This window comes from Chiloscyllium plagiosum, unplaced genomic scaffold (assembly GCF_037043375.1).
Source record: "Chiloscyllium plagiosum isolate Xiang-an unplaced genomic scaffold, Cpla_swu_hap1 HiC_scaffold_14, whole genome shotgun sequence".
In the NCBI taxonomy this organism is placed as follows: domain Eukaryota; kingdom Metazoa; phylum Chordata; class Chondrichthyes; order Orectolobiformes; family Hemiscylliidae; genus Chiloscyllium; species Chiloscyllium plagiosum.
The window spans coordinates 44,000,668-44,021,442 of NW_028270152.1; the positions used below are offsets into that span (position 1 = coordinate 44,000,668).

At 38.6% G+C, this 20,775-nt stretch overlaps 1 protein-coding gene across 14 annotated transcripts in view; it reads right to left on the reverse strand.

Moving 5' to 3' along the window:
* The window catches only part of cadpsa (Ca2+-dependent activator protein for secretion a), a 598,940-nt gene that overhangs the window by 67,878 nt on the left and 510,287 nt on the right, over window positions 1-20,775 (reverse strand). For 13 of the 14 annotated variants that reach the window (XM_087994403.1, XM_087994398.1, XM_087994394.1 and 10 more), the window contains one exon: window positions 19,460-19,567. The exons of the other annotated variant lie outside the window; for it this stretch is intronic. In XM_087994403.1, the coding sequence (XP_087850529.1) occupies window positions 19,460-19,567 (108 nt within the window). The remainder of the gene's footprint in view (window positions 1-19,459; window positions 19,568-20,775) is intronic. 14 annotated transcript variants of the gene reach the window in all.

The window sequence follows — 20,775 nt, forward strand, 5'->3', positions numbered from 1 at the left end:
CCAAACTGTTCAAATTCTATTCATAAGACAAAACATTCGGGCAGAGAATGATAATTAGTATTTCCTATAAGATCAGAGTTCAAGCGAGAAAGATAGTCACTTTGAAGCTGCAGGTTCTGGTATTTGTAAGCAGTACTGAAATAGGGACAGCATTTTCTAGTGCATAGGAAGTATTTTGATGAGTAGAAAAGGTGTAATGAAATCAATGACATCAAGCAAGAAGCAACAAAGACATGAACAAAACCTAGTGATTTTCCAGCAGATCAAGATTAACATAATTTCAGCTTCAAAAGAATGACTAATAAATAATGTACTGTGGAATTTTAGAAATAACAACAGAGAAATATTGAAAATTTGAGATGTCAAATGCTATTTAATTTGATTCCTCTTGAGGAACAGAGAGTGAAGTGAATCCTAATGTAGATTTTTTCTCAGTTGAAAAGCAAAATAACTCATTACCCTCCCATGCAGAGTGATATAAAAATGAGCTTTCTTTGCTAATAGAAATAAAAGGTGAAGGCATTGAGATTAAATCATGGAGGGTGTACTACTCTGTTCCTTTAATTGTTTGTGCTAAACACAACTTCATCAAACCTGAAAGCAAGGATCACCTAAAAATGATGGTGCAGAGCTGAAGTGTACCTTGTGAGAAATATTCAGAAGTCACCAAAACAAAACTAAAATAAAATGCACCTATCTGTGCATATTGGCTTTTTGTACTTTCTAACTCTGCAAAGAGTGCAACTGCTTTTACAGGCTTTTCTCAGGTTATGAAGCCTGTACTTACAAACCGAAATCCATAATGCTTATTATTTAAGAAAAAAAATCGAGTTACATACAATGGTTCGTACTAACGAATAGGCAGACTACTTTGTTTCTTTAATGTATTTTATATCTATACACGCACATTCTCTCTCTCTCAATTATAAACACTACTGTAGTTAGTTATTATTACTGTATTATATTTAAGAAGATTTAGGTAAAATATATAGTATATACTAAGACAAACATTTGACTAATTGACGCTAGATGTGAACCATATGTAACTGTTTCAACTTATGTACAAATTTGACTTAAGAGCAGACTTAAAAACAGAACTAGTTCATAACCTAGGGACTTCCTGTAGTGCTTTTTAAATTGTTGTGCTAGCTGGAAAAAAAAAAGCAGAAGGGGTAGATGCTGTAGCCATTGTCCATTTCGAAACTGGTGAAGATTAAGCAGCTAAGGTAGCAGGGATAAGTAGGTTTAAGCACTTTAGAGTAAAAGTGACAAAATTAAGGCTTTGGTGTGTAGACAGGTAGGTAACCCTGAATAAATCGAGTTTATGAGCTGTGGATCTGAGTTATAATGGAGGAGGGTAGATATGTTGGTTAACTTTTGGTGAGAGAAAAGGTATGAGGATTAAGGTTGAAGCATCCGTCAGGGAAGTGAGGAGAATAGATGTATAGCCAATTCATTTAGGATGGCCGAATATAGCATGATTAAAATTAGTTAAGATTCAAGAATGGCAGGGATCAGCACAAAAGGAATCTAAATTTAAGGTAAAATCAGGAGAGATAAAGAAGGCAAGAAATGCAGAAAAGTGGTAAGAAAAACAATAAGTAAGAAACTGGAAGATGAACAAGGATATGGACATATGGCAATTGAGGTGAGACAAGTGGGAATAAAATGTTATGAGAATAAACTGAAGATAGTAGAAACATCCAGTTCAGTGATGGGGGTAAGTGAGAAGAGATGAGAGGTGAAACATGGGAGAGGACACACACAACTGAACGCAAAATGTAAAGGGACTAATATGCAAATGTGTAGTGGCAGCAGGCATCATCCTCTTACCCAGAGAATTAAAGAGAAAAGAGGAATGAAGGGGAAGATTACTGGGAAGCAAGAATGATAAAGAGAGAAATAAACAGACAGAAAACCAGTAATGTGGGAAACAACAGATTTCAGAGCGGGGGAAACCAGTACTGACGGAAAGTATTAGATGGCTCTTTACACACAGTGATAGTGTCCCTGCTTCTGAGCCAGCTGCCCTGGTTTCAAGTTCCACCTGCTCCAGAGTTGTGTCATAACGTTTCCGAACAGGTTGACCTTTAAAATAAAATGAAATTAAACCACTAGAACACTCCACAAAATTTAAACCGTCTGACAGTGAAAGTCCATTTATGTTCTGTCACTCATACATCATAAGGACATCATAAGCCCTGTACAGGACTTTGGTTAGGCCACATTTGGAGTACTGTGTGCAGTTCTGGTCGCCTCACTTTAGGAAAGATGTGGAAGCTTTGGAGAGGGTGCAGAGGAGATTTACCAGGATGTTGCCTGGAATGGAGAATAGGTCGTACGAGGGTAGGTTGAGAGTGCTAGGCCTTTTCATGTTGGAACGGCGAAGGATGAGGGGTGACTTGATAGAGGTTTATAAGATGATCAGAGGAATAGATAGAGTAGACAGTCAGAAACTTTTTCCCCGGGTGCAACAGAGTGTTACAAGGGGACATAAATTTAAGGTGAAGGGTGGAAGATATAGGGGAGATGTCAGGGGTGGGTTCTTTACCCAGAGAGTGGTGGGGGCATGGAATGCGCTGCCTGTGGGAGTGGTAGAGTCAGAATCTTTGGTGACCTTTAAGCGGCAATTGGATAGGTACATGGATGGGTGCTTAAGCTAGGACAAATGTTTGGCACAACATCGTGGGCCGAAGGGCCTGTTCTGTGCTGTATTGTTCTATGTTCTATGTTCCATAACTTTGTTTGGAAAGCAGCAAATCATGGGAAATCTCTGCTGTTTCTTTGCAAAAGTTTCATGGTTTATCTATGATTAACTAGCACATAATTGGGAAAATGAATTGCTTTATATTTATGTAGCATGCTAAGAATATATACTTTTGCATTTGGAGTTAAAGGGGTTCTGTTGATACTGTTTTAATGTAGGGAAACAAAAATATTTCATAAAGTTAGCTTTGGAGAATCACAATATCATGTTTCAAAAGTAAATACTATGGGAGACTAATTATAATGTGAATTTTCATGCTTAACCACAATATATTGACTTTTCATTTCAGATTTCACAAATTATTTGATTTCCATACTGTTCATAATAATTACTTTATTCTAAAGTGGTATTACTTGCACTTACAGAACTCCTGTCTTCAAAATATCTTTTTGATTTCTAATTATTTTATATAGGGTTATAATAGTTATATTCCATTTTATTTGTTTTACAATTTTTGTGATAAGACAAATTTTACATTTTTTGAATGGCAAAACTAAATTCTTCATAAGTATTAATACTTATACTTATATACCATTTTTTAACATTGAATTACTTTTAGAATGCAATTCTGCGGCAAGGACATCCCACAAATGACTTTTAAAAGAATGACTAGCTAACCTGATTTTTTTTGTGTGTGTGGTAGTGGAGTGAGAAATCATGAAAAGTTAGTTTTTGGCCAGGGCTTTTATTTGCCAGGGGTGTTGAGGAAGGAAGGAGGTGCATTTTGGTACTTGCACTCACATGATGGTAGGTCAATATCCCAGCACTTCCCAGGTAAACAGGTACTTTTCATAATGGTTTCGGGAAGTTGGGAATGTGGTTTGTGGAGATGGGAACCCGGTTGCTTCAAATTAATAGCCTTTGAAGCATCTTGAAGAGCTTGTTCGTGGGCCGAGGAGGGCCAGACGGCAATTTTCAATTTGAAAATCACCAAATTCAAATAGTTTAGCGCATCTCAACATAAAGCTGACAGGGTTCAATCAAGTAAGTTAAAATAATGAGGGAAATATTTTGCTGTTTGTTTTTTTTTGTGTGGGATCAGGCACGGTACCATTTAGTTGGCAATTTGCTCATTTCTTTGGTTGGTGCTCTTATAATCTGCCACTTCTCTTCTACAAGGCAGCTGCAGATCCTGTCAGGGCTGCTGTCTGCCATTGATGATTGCGCTCAGTGGACAGTTTCTGCATCCTGGCATAGCTCAGTCATGATCCAACAGGGACATGTACTTCTAAGGTTGGGCTGCGTCAACATTCTCAACCATTTCTCAGAAACTAAAAATAGTTTTAAAAATAAGTTTCAAAAGGGGCAAGGTTCAGCTCAGCTGTGAAACACACTGTCGCCGAACAGCCCATTAGCATTCATTGTATAAGCTTATGCATAAACATTGGCTACTTGTCTACGTCATATGGTGTAGTCTTGGAAATGTACTCCAGCAGAAATTAACATCTTAAGAAAAAACTATTATGGAGGGGTGAAATAAAATCAAAACCATGATAAAGGGCTTCAGATAAAATCATGGATTTTACTCAAAATTGTATTTTATCTTTGGATTCATATCCACAACACTTCAACTCCTGCCACATTGGCATTAAGCCCGATCACTGATTGATTGAGGGCTTACTGGACCAGGCAAACCTACCATTTCTAGTATCTCTTAAGGTCAAGACATATGCAGAAACCAAATCAATGACGATCTAATCCTCCAAAGACAGATTAAGTATATAATTGACCGATCTAATCTCTATATCATCTCCTGTCAAGTTTTAGAGTCTGTTGGTTTCAAACTGGTTCCTTGCCTGTAAGAAAGCTACCTTACATATCATAGCAGTGTATCTAATGAAAACTAAAGAGATGGCTTTTGATCTGTAATCAAGGATGCTGCTAGCTTTAAGCAGATGAGCTACAGCTTAGCACAGCTGTTTAGATTCTTATCCCTACACAGGCTGTTCTTCTATGACTAGACAAAGCAAAAAGAAATTAATTTTTGCGCTACCTCGATAAACTTAAAAGCTTTATTCTTTGACCTGACCCATACAAATTACTGTTGATAGTAACTTATCATAATGCATTCTGATATCCTGTTTTGCCCATATTTTGCACAATGAACAATACTCCTAAATAAATAAGAAATCTACAGAAAGCACCATCTCCTTAATATACCTTTTAACACTTATGTATGAGTTCCAAAATCAATTCTCTCAAGGTTTGGTCGTGATGAGAATATAATGTGAAAAAAAATAATAAAGAAGTAAATCTGACTTTCATTGCTGATTTTAGGGTTCATCATCATAATCTATAATCAAGTATAGTTTGATTCAACAAGGTGCAGAGATTTCACACAATTTTAAATATATTTTATAGTGCTACATTTTTAAATGTGTATGAACATAGATTTGAACAGAACTAGAGTTGACAATTATGGCCCATCTGCCTGTCTCTCTGTGCAGTTTGCAGTTTTAGATTTTAACAGAAGCTGAATATGACTGATTTCTTTTTTTAGTATTTTCACAGAATTATAATCATTTTAGTTTTGCATAATTACATATATATCAGAGGAAGTCACTTCTTTAGAAAAAAATAATTTTAAAAACAAGTTTTTAGAAGCATAGATACTTTTCAATTTATATTTATACCCATACACACTTGAACATTTGTTTCCTTTATATTTTCAGAACTATGTTTTCTCTTTGTCTAATCAAGCACACAGATGAACTTCATTTTGAAAGATTTTATTGCTCCAATTTTGGAGGTGAGATGAAAAACGGGCCAACTTGCATTGCACTGTAAGGGGGCTAGCAGACCTGTGCCAAGTAGCCAGATCATGATGTTAAACTGTCTCTCATACTGCTTGTTGCATACCTGCTATTTTATTCCTTGCATTTCTGTTACTGCCTCCCTAAAATATTTCCACCTTAATATACACTCAGCTGCATAAGGAACTCTCCACTCGTGTTATTTAAATACATTGCCACGTGACTTCAGTTAAGATACTTTCAGCTTCCTTTGCTGCTGCACATTGAGTAGAAGGTCTGCGCTATGCATTATGGGAAACATTTTTGGATTTGCAAGGGAATAATGTTGGGCTTCAACAAGGAGGTCAGAGGAGCTGGAAAGCCTGTGAGAAGACGACCTGCTTTCACTACTTGAGGGTGGAGGTTACAGTTTTCCTTAGGCCTTGAAGTAGAACCCAAACAGCTGAGTGGAGAAGAGTTGCATGTGGAGGATGCATGGAGAATGTATCCAGTACCCTGTCACTCCAGATGGGCTGTCAGTGCTCAGCTACGTATCACATTTCCTCATCAGATTTGCTCTACAGTTCCTTAGCTTTTCATCCTCCAAATGTGGACCACCACAATCGTCATTTGGTCAAGATCCTGAACTAAAAGAACCTCAACATTCCATAGCAATACTCTCAATAATACATACAAAACTCAACTGAACTTGGGCATTATATTAGCACCTGCCCTAGAGCTCTAATGTACCCTGTGAAAGTCCTAAAATAGCTCTGCATCCAGATGTCTAAGCTTTGGGCTGCACTACTTCAGCTTTGGCAGCAGTGACTGGACTAGCTGATTAAGGACACAATAGCAGAGCGTTAGTGATGAGAGGATGAATGTTGTCAGTTTTGAGAAAGGACAACTGGTTTGTGCTCTATGAAGTCATCATCGCTCCACAAGATAGTGTCTTAGGAATCCCAAATATCCACTGGAACACAGATGACTGATCTATTGTGACACCTTTAAAACCCCTTTGAACAGTGCTATCCAAAGCCAGGACAGCTGCAGTCTGAGCATCCATGGCAACATGCTCATGTGACATGACTTCAGTCTACAATTTCACCCAAACATTGGCTTCTGTTTGTGCTGAAGCTGATGCATTGATCACTGAACATTGCATCATGGAAGTATGTGCAAGTGCTGTCACACAGCTCGAAAGAAAGGTCTTCAAGCTCAGCCTTGAATGCTGTTGAATGTCAAAGGGGGATGGTTGGGTTTTCCTGGTTATTGCCTGGTTCCTGTGCGTCGTGTGAATGTTACTTGCCACTTATCAGTCAAGGCTGAATGTTGTCCAGGTCTTATTGCACATGAACACAGTCTGCTTCAATATTTGAGGAGTTGTGAATAGTACTGAACATTGTGCGTTCACCAGTAAACATCCCAACTCTGACAGTGGATTCAAGACCATTGATGAAGCAGCTGATGGTGGTTGGATCTAGGACACTATCCTTAGGAACTCCCAAAGTGATGCCTTTGGGCTGAAATGGTCAGCCATCAACACCCCAAATATCTTTCTGATGACTGGTGTAACCCCACCTCGTGGAGACATTTCCCCTGATTCCCACTGACATCAATTTTGCCAGGACTCTTTTGATGCCAAGCCCAATCAAATGCTTCTTTGATGACAAGAATAGCTACTGCTAAATCAATCAGAAGCTGGCAGCATTGGCATCTATTTGGGGATGAAATGGAGTATCTGCACATTGCATGAGTTTTGAATGCTGAGGAGAGGGGGTAGTGATGGGGTTGTGATCCATTGAACAGCTCGAAGAGGTATGTGCAGGGTCAGGGAGATGCCATTTGAAGATAAAAAATTCACTGACCTTGGTCACACTTGAACCAGGTCCTCAGGATCAGACTCTGGGGGGAGAGCTGCATTGTCACCTACTTTCATTCCTTTCAGAGGATATGCCTTGTGGGCACGCTAATACCTTCAGAAACATTGCCTCTGTCTTCTTTTTCTCTTCCTTTTTTTTTAAGATTTCAAGAGTCACTTCTGAGAAGCTGGGAGTCCTTCCTTCTGTCTAAGCCTTCCTAAGACTGTTCCAGTAGCTGATGCATCCTACGTGTATCTCTTAGGTATGGGAGGCAGCTTACATTTATTTAGTGCAAGTTCGCAGGACAGCACATGTTGTCTGCCTCAATGGGATTGGGTCACATTAAATCACAAAAAAAAACAAAGAACTGCAAATGCTGGAAATCAGAAATTGCTGGAAAAACTCAGCAGGTCTGGTAGCATCCGTATAGAGGAAGCAGAGTTAACATTTAACTGAAGTCCAGTTCTGAAGAAGAGTCACTGGAACAGAAATATTTACTCTGCTTTCTCTCCATAGATGCTGCCAGACCTGCCGAGTTTTCCCAGCAATTTCTGTTTTTGTACATAATCACATATGGGGATCTCGGTGTCTGAAAACCAGGTACTCTCCATTCTTTTTTTCACACAGCACAGAGTTAAAGTCAGCACCTCAAATAAGACCAACTGTGCACCTGTTCCAAAAGTGCCAATGAGTTTAGTGGTTATTCCAGCAACATTGTACATGACCTTTTCCACACAGTATAAATATCCTGCTAAGTGTCATAACCACTCTGGCCTGATTAAAGATGCCACTTAATTCTCAGAGCTGACTAGTTCCATCCTCAACTTTGGCTCAGCATTTTTTTTTTAAGCTGCTTTCACACTGCAAATATTACTAGTATGTGCACTGAGTTGAACTGAAAACTAAATAGGCAAAAGTAATGTTGTATGGGATTCTGCCATAGGAGAGGTAACACAGAAGTGAGGAGACACAGTGCACCTCTGTTTCTGAAGACTAGAAACTCTGCACAACATTTACTTTGCTGCTCTCTAGTCAACAGGGTTGAGATCAGCAAGCAAATTACCTACATATGACCTTCATTCAACCAAGTCAGCTCTCTCCTTTATGTTTTAGTATCATAACACATTGTAATAAATAGCTCATTTATTACAAAGCCAATTTGGATTGCAGCTCCAAATCTTTTAATAAAAGGGGCTGAATCGAATTTTTTTTTGGCTAATTCTGAATTGCATTGTTTGTTTGGGTTTTTTTGCATAGAGGCCTAGTGCGTTCTTTCACTTTATCTTACCAACCTTGCCTCATTAATTAACTACCTTGCCTCTGAGGTGTCTCTCTTGTCCCATCTTAATGCGCTATTCCTAGAACAACTTGCTACCTAGCAGATATTCACCAAAGACCGGCATCCCTTGCCATTTTTGAAAGGCTGCTGTGCACCTGGTCAGTTTAGATTAGATAAGATTCCCTACAGTATGGAAACAGGCCCTTCGGCCCAACAAGTCCACACCGACCCACCGAAGAGTAACCCACCCACATCCATTCCCATACCCTGTATTTACCCCTAACTAATGCACCTAACACTATGGGCAATTTAGCATGGCTAATTCACCTAACCTGCACATCCTTGGACTGTGGGAGGAAACCGGAGCACCCGGAGTAAACCCACGCAGACACTCGGAGAATGTGCGAACTCCACACAGACAGTTACCCGAGGCAGGAATTCAACCTGGGTCCCTAATGATATGAGGCAGCAGTGCTAACCACGGAGCCACTGTGCCGCCCCAACCACTGGAGAATTGCTGTCGGTGTTGGCAATTCTGTGTTGTTCCTCACTGGTAATGCAACAGTACACTTACCATGGCACATAGCCAACAATACTGTCACTTTCTCACACATAAAACCTAGACTCTCACCTAAAACCTAGTGGCAGTAGAGGCCCACTCTCTGGATTCATTTAAGAAGGAGTTGGATAGGGCTCTCAAAGATAGTGGAATCAAGGGTTATGGAGATAAGGCAGGAACAGGATACTGATTAGGAATGATCAGCCATGATTATATTGAATGGCGGTGCAGGCTCAAAGGGCTGAATGGCCTACTCCTGCACCTATTGTCTATTGTCTATCATGTCGAACTGCCCTTGGAAAGTCACTGCTACTCTGTCCTCAATGGCACGGGACTCCTGCAGCTTGTCACTGTCCAACGGAGGGAGATTGCATAGAGGCAGGCAATCAGACAACTATAAATCAGAACTTTTATTTACAGAAAGCAAAAGGGAACACAAACAATGCCAACAGAAGCTCAACATCACCACCACAAATCAAACCAAGTTCCAGCACTATGACCAAAGATTACTTTACAATGAACAGTTAGTTTTCATCTGTTGGAAGTAGATGTCAAAGATAGGTGGAAACAGACTGTCATAGTGTAAGGTAAAAGGAGACTGGATAGCTGTTTGGTGGTGAGTGGGAGGATGGTGCAACCGGCGGCCAAGTGAGGCCAATAAAGATGGCGTTCACCATTAGGTGCAGTCTCCGCCATCATCTTCCCTTCAATTGATGTAAATTGCTACGAGAAAATGGTTGGAATAATACTCAGGGTGGGTGGAATAAGTACCAGTTGGATGGAAGTGAAGGATCCAGGTTTGCTGGAGGTCACAACATTGTAGCACCAACTACATGACACAACAATTTCATCATCAATTTTCAATGCATACAGAGTGAGGGCACTTAGGCGTTGGATGCATCGGGGTCACTTGTAGTGCCCAACACAATTCAGCTCAGTCTTGGACAATGGGAGCTTTATCCTCCCCAATGTCCTTGTCCTTCTCCTTGGAAGCCTGCTCCCATTCCCCAGTTCGTCAGCAGCCAGCTTAATGCCTCATTGTCTGCTCCAGCTGTGCAGAGCACAGCTCGCCAGGATGAAGAGCAACACTCGGTCCAGGCTATAGTGAAGGGCCTTCCCAGACAGGCCCAAGTAATTGGAACCACATCTTCAGCAGTTGTGTACAGGGCAACCTTGATTATCCGAACGACATGGGTGAGGAATATTTTGTTCGGATGATCGAATATTCAAATAATTGAATGTTCGGACAATACAGTTTACCAAAGCATTGGGACGTTGAGATCTTATTTGGATAATCCAAAATTCGGATAACCGAGGTTGTTCTGTACTCTGCTCCACCAGGACCCTGGTTAAGGCGCACTGTCATTAACCTTGCACTGTTCAACTGTCAGAGGGTTGCACAATGGTGTCATGAGCCATGGTCACAGTGGGTGGTCAACTTTGTAAGGAACCTGGATCCTCCAATATAACTGGTACATGAGAATGCTCCAGGATTTAAATATAGAGTCATGGGGAATGGGTTTGAATGGGATACTCTTTGGAGGGTCGGTGTGGACTTGTTGGGCCGAAGGGCCTGCTTCCATACTGTGGGGATTCTATGCTTCAATGATGGAGAAGTTGTGGCAGCTGCCAGGGTAGTGGGCACACACCTCCAAAACGTAGCAGTGATGATCATAGATCATCATTATTGGAATGCCCACTTACTCAACTTGTCCAAATGACACTGAAATATTTCTGCATTCTCCTTACAGCTCACTTGCCCAATCAGCTTTGCATCACCTGCAAACTGAAAGAAAAGAAAGCCGTAGATGAGCATAGGCAATGCAAGTCCAAAGACTGGACAGAGAATGATGTGTAAACAAGACAAAAATAAAACCTTGAAGACTCCAGTTTAAGTACGTTGCTGACCAAAGAACCATTGGAGAGACAGAGAAAGAGCAGGGTGAACTGAGAAACAGAAAGATCAGAGAAAAATTAAGAGTTAACTGACAGAGAAGAGGGAGTGATACCGAAGTGGATAGAAGGATCCATGAAGGACAGGGAAACAAGCAGATAGTGGAGTCAATGGGAAAAGTAACCCTTAGAAAGGCAAACACAGATGAATGGTGAGAACATGGGATCAAAACAACATAGGCAGTGCTGTGGAGGATAGCCAGTCACATAGAAATCTAAAATCGAGAGTACAATTAAGTTGACAAATGAAACAACTAAACGGAGAGACCATGAGATGCTTTCTCATTAGAGTGAGGTATGGGCTCAAAATGTTAACTCTATCCCTCTTTATATATACACCGCCAGGCCTGCTGAATTTCTCGATCACTTTGTTTTACATTTTCTGCCTTATGATCATACTATGCTTCATGTTTCTAAATGTTTAACTATGGAGGATCATACTTTTAGCCTTCATTCAATGAATCCTTTACTTAACATTAAACATCAGTGAGAAACTATACCAAAAGATCTCTGGCTAGATAAATAATGCACAAAGTCAACCATCACAATCAAAAACTGCTAGCAAGTTAAAGACAATGACTCTTTTCTGAAATCTTAATAAATCTGCCAGACTCTTAACCTTTTTGAGGGATGAGCTGTAGACTTCCATTGGCTTGTTTTAAGCTTATGGGCAAAGCATTGCAATAGTTTGCAATTGTCTTCTGCAGAATGACTGACCAGGAGACTTTCCTGCTCGCCATCATGTGTATTGGAAGGATTTACAGGTTGATAATCAGCCTACACAGAAATTGTTACAAATGCACTTTGTTTGGTTCACAAGTCTTAGTAAGGGACTTGTATGTGGTGCTTCTAGCTCAGGGGCAGAGTCACTACTGCACAATGATATCTCCTTGTTAACAACAAAGCTGTGTTTTTCTGGAAGTCCTGCTCCAGTTTCCAGTTAAATATGAAAATCGTGAGATAACAGAAACAGCAACTTTTATACATCACCTTTACTTTAATAACATATTTCAAGGTGCCTCACTGTTGTTTTAGTAAGCAAAATTTGACACTGGGCCAGGCATGATAGGTGAATGGGACTTGGTGTAAGGACATGGACAACAGACTGTGTAGAATGTGAAAAATTGGCTAGGATTGTGTTCAAACAGAAATAAAAGCAAAAATGCTGGAAACAGTCCAAAATTATGTTAACCCTATTTGTCTGCGCAGATGCTCTCTGATCTACTGAGTATTTCCAGCAATTTTTTATTCTATTTCAAATCTCCAACATTTGTAGTAATTTTCTGTTGTATTTATATTAAGTTAGTGAAGTCTGGAGGTAACAAAGGCATAGATGAGAGTTTCAATGGCTGATGAGTGGAGGCTGCAAGGGCTTTTGGTGATGTTATAGAAGTGGTTTTGGTGATGGTTTGGATATCTGGTTGGAAGCTCACTGTTGCGTCAAATATCAGAGTGCCAGCAACTTGGGCATTTCTCCCTCTCCCAGTTGCAGAGATCTGGCAGCGATGTGATCACTAATAGGTGGTACCAACTCTAACCTAGATAAAAGGCCTACCAGATGTCAATATTGGAGCTGGTGGAGGTGCAGGAGGTATACTTGCTAGGTCTTTCAGTTACCCTGTCTGCAAATCGGGGTGCCAATTTCCCCCGTGACTGTTATGTTCAGAGTGAATGTCTCCATTCACTCTGGACAGGTCTGGACTGCCAACATTTGATCAGGCGTGTAACAGCTTTTAAATGTGGCACTGGCACCAGCACCAGGGATCCCAGGACATGCTGGCAGTGGCAAAAATGTCTGCCTATGGCAAATGGGAGAGTCTGGCTAGCATCGGATGAGACAAGCATGGTAGAACATAGTACGTAGTTAATGAGACAGTTTGGGACAAATACACAGAAAATGCATTAGGCCTCATGGAGAGAAACCTTTCATGAAAATCATAAAACTGACACTGAGCTGACTTCTGGTAAGAGTCAGTCCAAAGTCTCTCTCCACAGATGCTGCCAGATCTACTGAGCTTCTACAGCAGTTTACGTTTTTATTTATAGCACCTTAATTAGGCTTGCTTGACTTAAGTAGGAGCCTCAATAATGCATGCATTATTGTGATACTTTGATGTTACTTCGACCTCTATTGCATTGGAAATGAAAATACTGTAGCATTTAAAATGACTGCTGGTGTAGCAATGTCTACTTTGCACCATTGATCATGCCAGGGATTCCCAAAATGAAATGTTACTGAGAAGTTATTACTGGTGGCCAAGACTGGATGCTGACATATCCATGTTGGTGGGGTAGTGCCCAGATTGCCAACAAGACAAAAATTGCTGCCAGCTGTTCCCTATTTTTATGGGAATGGCCAGGTACACCCTGTTTGGTTAGACATCGGTGAAAGGACTATGTCAGTCCTTTCATGGGCGAGAGGTACAAAAGGGCCCAGAGGGGCAATTTTTTTCACACAGCGGTGAATGTCTGGAGTGGGCTGCCAGAGGTACTGGTGGAAGCGAGTGCAATTTTATCATTTAAGAAACATTTAAAAAGGTACATAGATGGGATAGATAGGGAGGGATATGGACCAAACACAGGCAAATGGGGCTAGTTTAATTTGTGAAAATTAGGTGGCATAGGCAAGTTGGGCCTAAGGGCCTGTTTTCATGCTGTTGACCTCTATGAATGTCACTTCCAAGGTCTTATTTTTTGGATAGAACAGTACAACTACCAGAATATTCACATACTGAAACTTTGGAAACTATTACATAATAGTACAGCACACATGCACAATACATGTGTAAAAATAAAAATTTCTGATACCAGCCTCTAGGTAACATATTTTACAGTGCACCAGAACATAAATTGCAACAACCTTATTAGTTTACAAACAAATTAGTCAGCTTTGCACATGGGGTGGACAGGAACAGAAAAATACAGGTTAAGTTACTCCTATACAATAATGTATTTTCAAGGAAGATACATATCAGATATATAAATGATAAACAAGGAAGATCTTTGACCTGACACAGGCTTCATTTTTATGCCAAGTATTGCTACCTGATTGACAAATAGTTGTACTTATTACAATCTTCTTTAAAACCAAATAACTGAACTAATATTGCTGTTGCTAATATTTCAGATCAATAGATTTCAGAGTTTGCATATGTCATGAAAAGAGAAGTACAAATGTTTTTTGAAGCAAAATAAATTTTCTATCATAATCATATTTCATGTAGCTTAAACAGCAAACTTACTATCCATTGGAAACAAAAGTAAAAATCATTACATAATATTTAATACGTTTATTTCTTTGTAATTGGGTTGTAAATCATCACGTGGAAAGTTATAACTGCTTAAATATCTTAACATAGCTGCAATTAAGTAATAATATATTTAACAAAATTTTAATACTTACAGTCTTTACAGTTGGTAACATGCCACTCAATGCAAGTCTCTTCCTACTTATGTTATTTTCATCCAATAAACTGCACCCAATATACTGAAATACTGCATAAAACTGTTATCAAACACTGGAACAAGTCATATTTTCCAACTATTACATTCTAATTAGTACAATAAATAAAAGTCTTTCAAAGAGTAATTTATAGACTGTTTAAAGACACGGTCATGTATGTAACACTTTGTAAAGTATAAAGTATTGATCTCAAAGAGAGAATGGTAATTTCTGATGAGGTATAGAAAAAATAAATCAAACTTTATATTTGTTCACTACTTGCTAACAGTAAATCTCATGGTTGCCATCGTTACAGTGATTTACAGTAAAACTCTCAAATAGGAAGGATTTGAGAGGATATGGGCCAAATGCTGGCAAATGGGACTAGATTTATGAGGTTACATTAGAGTCCATACAGTGCGGAAACAGGGTCTTCGGCCCAACCAGTCCACACCGACCCTCCGAAGAGTAACCCACCCAGACCCATTTCCCTCTGACTAATGCACCTAGCACTATGGACAGTTTAGCATGGCCAATTTAGCTTTGGACTGTGGGAGGATATCGGAGCACCCGGAGGAAACCAATGCAGACACAGGGACAATGTGCAAACTCCACACAGACAGTTGCCTGAGGCTGGAATTGAACCTGGGACCCTAGTGCTGTAAGGCAGCAGTGCTAACTACTGAGCCACTGTGCTGCCCTTGGATATCTGGTTGGCATGGACAAGTTGAACTGAAGGGTCTGTTTCCGTACTGTACATCTCTATGACTCTCTGAATTTAATTAATTAAAATGCTATGGTTTTTAACCAACTGATTTTGCTGTCAGTTGTGCCTTAATAGCTTTTGATGCAAGCATGGCATACTGGTCACAGGTACTGACATTGAGATTTTATTCAGGACTTCCTCCTGGCAATCAATTTTAAGTACAAAATACACTCTAATCAGTAGATCAAAGGTTGCATCAGGACTTTTCCTGCTATGTTAGGTATTCAAACGCTGAAGCCAACAGAGTCTAAAATCACATACGGTGTTTGAGGGACCCTAACCTATCTCTTTATAGATAGATAGAACATTACAGCGGAGTACAGGCCCTTCGGCCCTCAATGTTGCGCCGATCTGTCATACCAATCTGAAGCCAATCTAACCTACACTATTCCATGTACGTCCATATGCTTATCCAATGACGACTTAAATGTACTTAAAGTTTGCTGAACTTCATAAGTTGAAATTATCCCTCTCGATATATATGACTGAAAATTCTTCAAAACAATCACACTCTGCAGTATCAATCACTGGAGGCATAACTATTACTGAAATACATTCTGTTAATAACTGCATCTCTTTCAAACAAGTAACTATAACAAATTTGATGCATAGAAAGGAAATATATTCAGAGCAATTCTACCAGATGCCATTAACTCTTGTTTCTTCAGCAATTAAACAACTTCCCCACATCTGAAGCAAAGCATAGTGTGTTCAAGCGAGTTCAGTTACTATATATACAGTGATGAAATGAAATTATAAAGTGCATTAGAATTCCAAAGTTGACTTGGTCACCTAATTTCCTTCCCAAAAGAAGATTAAATAAAGGAACATGGAAAGTAATATTAGAAACCACATAATCTCCTGAAAGCACAGATATCTTAATAGCACTATGCAACAAATGTATACACAGTAATGTAACACCACTTACTTAGAGACCTTTTTAAACATGTACTTTGATAAAAAAAAGTAGAATAATGGAATGATTTGAAAGAATTTATGAGCAGTGATTTAAAATTCAAGCTTTCGAAGGATTACCTCAAAAATATTCTTAGGTACATGACTGAACTAAAATCATCCATCCTTTTTCAAAATGTAGAAAACAAAGCTGGTAAGTCACAAAAGGTAAACATTGAAAGTGTCAGTGGGTGAAAAATGAAGGAGAAGCACATTGTACTGTAATTACACACACTGTTTTCAGAATTCAGTTGGATTAATACCCCCAGATCCTAACTGGTTTAATTTTATATTCATAATAATGAAGTTGCTCAGTTCTTCTCTATTAACTGTTACAGCATTCACAGAAAATCAGTTCTGTCCATTCACAAATTATGAACTTAAGTAATTGATCCTAAATAAATTGCATTTCTTAATATTAAAAATATTATATGAATCTTATCACATTCTTACATATAACATAGTTTTTTGACATATGACTGGTCCATTTTGTAAATTAACCAGGGAAAAAAATAACATTTTTACATAAGACCATTTTAAATCATAAACTGAAACTGGTTAATTAACGTTAACTCGAAATTGTATGAAATGTATAAATGGAATATTATTTTTTCATATTCCTTGTAAACTAGAAACATCAAACACAGTGCAATGTTTCAATCAGTACTTAGTGCAAAAAATTGATATTCTCAGAAGCATTGTGTAGCTTATAATGCTTTTTGCACAAATCACAGGTTAAATAGAATTTAACTAAACTTAACTGTAATTACAGTACAGGAAGAAAATATTAAAGCCATCTCCCTTAGCTGTGCTCACTGTTGACAAAAAATAATGCTTAGTGAGTGTCTTTTAATTCATTTTTGGCAATCATGATTTTATTTTCCAAAATTGTTCAGATTTAAAGAGAAAGTACTCGAAAGTATAGCTTAGAGTATTATCGATTGTCTCTAAATGTTTTCACAAATTGTTCAAAGTAGACATCTTTCTCTTATTTATATTGATTTTCAGAAATTAGAGGCTTCTTTTTATAAAACAGTTGCATGCAACAATCAAAACTTATCTGGAGATTTTGAATGATTGGTTTTAGCAGGCAAGCTATAACAGAATAGATGATTGAAGAACACCTAAATGTCTGTTACCTTAAAAAATCCTACATAGCCACTTGGAATTATATAATTACTGAGCATTGTTTGCTATTTAAAGACAAGCTGATATATTTCATTGTTATCATTCCACACAAAATGCAGATCATTAAGGTTAGGTTGTGTTAGTGGTCAGAGTACTCTGTAGTTCAAAATTATATTAAAGGAACTAAAAACTGCAATAGAAATAGTTTGGAAACTTCTGCAGAATATCTCTTAACAGAAGACCATTAATTTGAATCTCAGGGTTGCAATTCCTGGAGCATGACTCCTCTCTTTGATGAATTTCACAAGCTTTCAAACATGTTATTAGGGAGGATCATAAGCTGAGAAAGACAATCCCCATCCAAAGATGTTTTTCTTTTGCCAGCCAGATATTTTGCTCGACAGATGATGGTGATGAAAATAAATGCAACTAAAGGCCATCCAGCTGCCTGACAACCGGCAATGGTAGGGACAGAATAAGTTCGGAGAATGGAGGAATAAAGTAAAAATTGTTTAAAATGCATTTGGGCATTTATTGCAACTCAATTAGAAAAAAATGTCTTGTTGATTAGACATTAGACAGAATCAACCAACATAACAACTGACACCACCGAAATTCTTGGCTGTCAGTATTTATTCAATAATAAAATGGGTGACATCCATGGTACAATGGCATTTGGAAGTTAGTCATTTAGTTGGATTGACCTTGTCTCCAATGTCTGCTGGATGGGTGATATTTTTCCCATTTCTTACAACCTTCAAAATCCCTGTTAGGCATCCATGCATAGAGCTTTGATAGATTTTTAATGTGCTTTATGCATGTATGAAACACTCTTGTAAGATGTGGGTCATGATAGTAGATGTACACAGGAAGATTATTTGACTAAAAATCGTGCCACTTGGTACAATGTGACAAAACACTGGATATGAGAGATAAGTTTCATTTTAATTGTTGAAAAACGGATGAAAGAAAGGGTAGAGATGGAAAGCAATTAGAAAGGACTAAAGGATAGAAAAGAATTTTGTGAACAGAAACTAGACATTTGACACAGCCATTATAAAAGCATATATGAAGATAACATAATATGAAACTGCCTCACTGTATAAAGCCCTCAATCAGAACAGTGCCAATTGAAGCTAAACAATAAAGTAAACAACTTTAAAACTGTCATATAATACTTTGACAGAAAATGCACTACGAGTCTAATTTATTTAATCCTATAAACTATTGCTAACCACCTTACTAAATAGACAAACTCTGAAAGACAGTAGCAGCAATAATGATCGATCAGAAAAATGAAACCATGTGCACATTGCAAATCACAAAACAATAAAAAGCAATGATATACCAAATGGTATGATGGACAAATATATAGTAAACACTCTATAGATATTCCAATTAAATACACTAATGCAATAAATTTTGTAAATCATTCTGTCAAAATTATCTCAAGTCTTTCATAGCAAATAATAACCTTAGCCACAATTTGTCTATTTCAAATGTGAAAGTTACACTTCTGTACACTTACTGTACATCAAATGTTGACATGAACTTAGAGCTTTGTCAATTCATGACTATTGTTATTCTACATAATTATGACACTCAGGAGCACAAAAGCAGATTTCCTTGTGGGTGTCTAATAGTTAAGACAGATATAAAACTGGTATCTATTTTTTAATATTACTTTATCATACACACTGTGTGTGCACTGGGGAAAATATTGTTCCACCTCTTCCAAAAGTTCCCCATGAACTTGAGCTAATAAAACTTCCTCATAAGAAAGCACTGTGACAGAAGTCACATGCAGACAGACTAGGCACTGACACAACATACATGGTAGATTACAGTGCAGAGTAGAACAGAGAAAGGTAGAGAAGAGCCTGAGTTAGAGGGACAGAAAAGATCTAAACAGCCACCGAATTTGTCTCAAAATGTGACTTATCCCTCTTTCTTTAGTAATGTCACATTTTGGATAGTCTCCTCCCTGACTAGCGAGGAGGAGAAGGCATTTACTTACATCAAATAACCTTTCTATATACATCTCCTCATTGACCTTGTCACGCAGGATATCCTGACTTTGGCGCACAAAGGTCACGTAGGCATCTGCCAAATCCATCCCAGGTTTCTGGTAAAAAAAAGAAATGTAAAATTACATTAGATTGTTTGCATTATTTTAAAGCTCTAACTTATTCTCTTCAATAAATACTGAGAGATTTCCTGCACTAGTCAAACAGCAGACAGATTAATGGTATGTGAATGAGGTTTCTGACAGTGATTGACATGTAGCAAAAACAAAGCCTATTCAACACCATAATTACTTAACTTGACCACAGACAGCGCATTCAGCTATTTAATCTTCATGGAATAAATAGAAAGCTCTCTAAAGCTATTACACAGTCCAAAGTTTTCAGATGGTCTAACTCCAACAAATATCATTCTGTGTATACTCGTTTATTTGTATTGTTGCTGAACTTTCACTATAAAGTGAACAATTTTGTAAATTACGCATTCTTTTCTGCTTGCAGCTTCTATAGTTCTAGTTCACATTCTATTATCTAACCACACATCAACAGCTGGGCCATATAATGACATGGTGTTAGAAGTTTTCAACCTACTGTTTTGCTAAGTACCTCAGAATTTTCAAATAGCTGGCTCCAATTTCAGACACAAAATTCATGGAAAAAACAAATTAAAACTATACAAAAATAGGCAATGAATAAAACAGGCCATCTTAACCTAACCCAGTTCCCTAAAATCAAAGCCTAAATCTAATGTGCGTGGTTCTTCAATTAATTTGTCTGCTTATCCCCTAAACAATAAAGGGTTAAAGAAACTGGGAAGTGGATGGAAGAGAGTAAAATTCATGTAAGAAAGCCAGTAGTATTTATAACAGGTAGCTTTAAATTTAATTCTGGATTACTGGTGCTGGAAGAGCACAGCAGTTCAGGCAGCATCCAAGGAGCTTCGAAATCGACGTTTCGGGCAAAAGCCCTTCATCAGGAATAAAGGCAGTGAGCCTGAAGCATGGAGAGATAAGCAAGAGGAGGGTGGGGGTGTGGAGAAAGTAGCGGAGAGTACGATGGGTGAGTGGGGGAGGGGATGAAGGTGATAGGTCAGGGAGGAGAGGGTGGAGTGGATAGGTGGAAAAGGAGCTGGGCAGGTCGGACATGTCCGGACAAGTCATGGGGACAATGCTGAGCTGGAAGTTTGGAACTAGGGTGAGGTGAGGGAAGGGGAAATGAGGAAGTCCACATTGATGCCCTGGGGTTGAAGTGTTCCGAGGCGGAAGATGAGGCGTTCTTCCTCCAGGCGTCTGGTGGTGAGGGAGTGGCG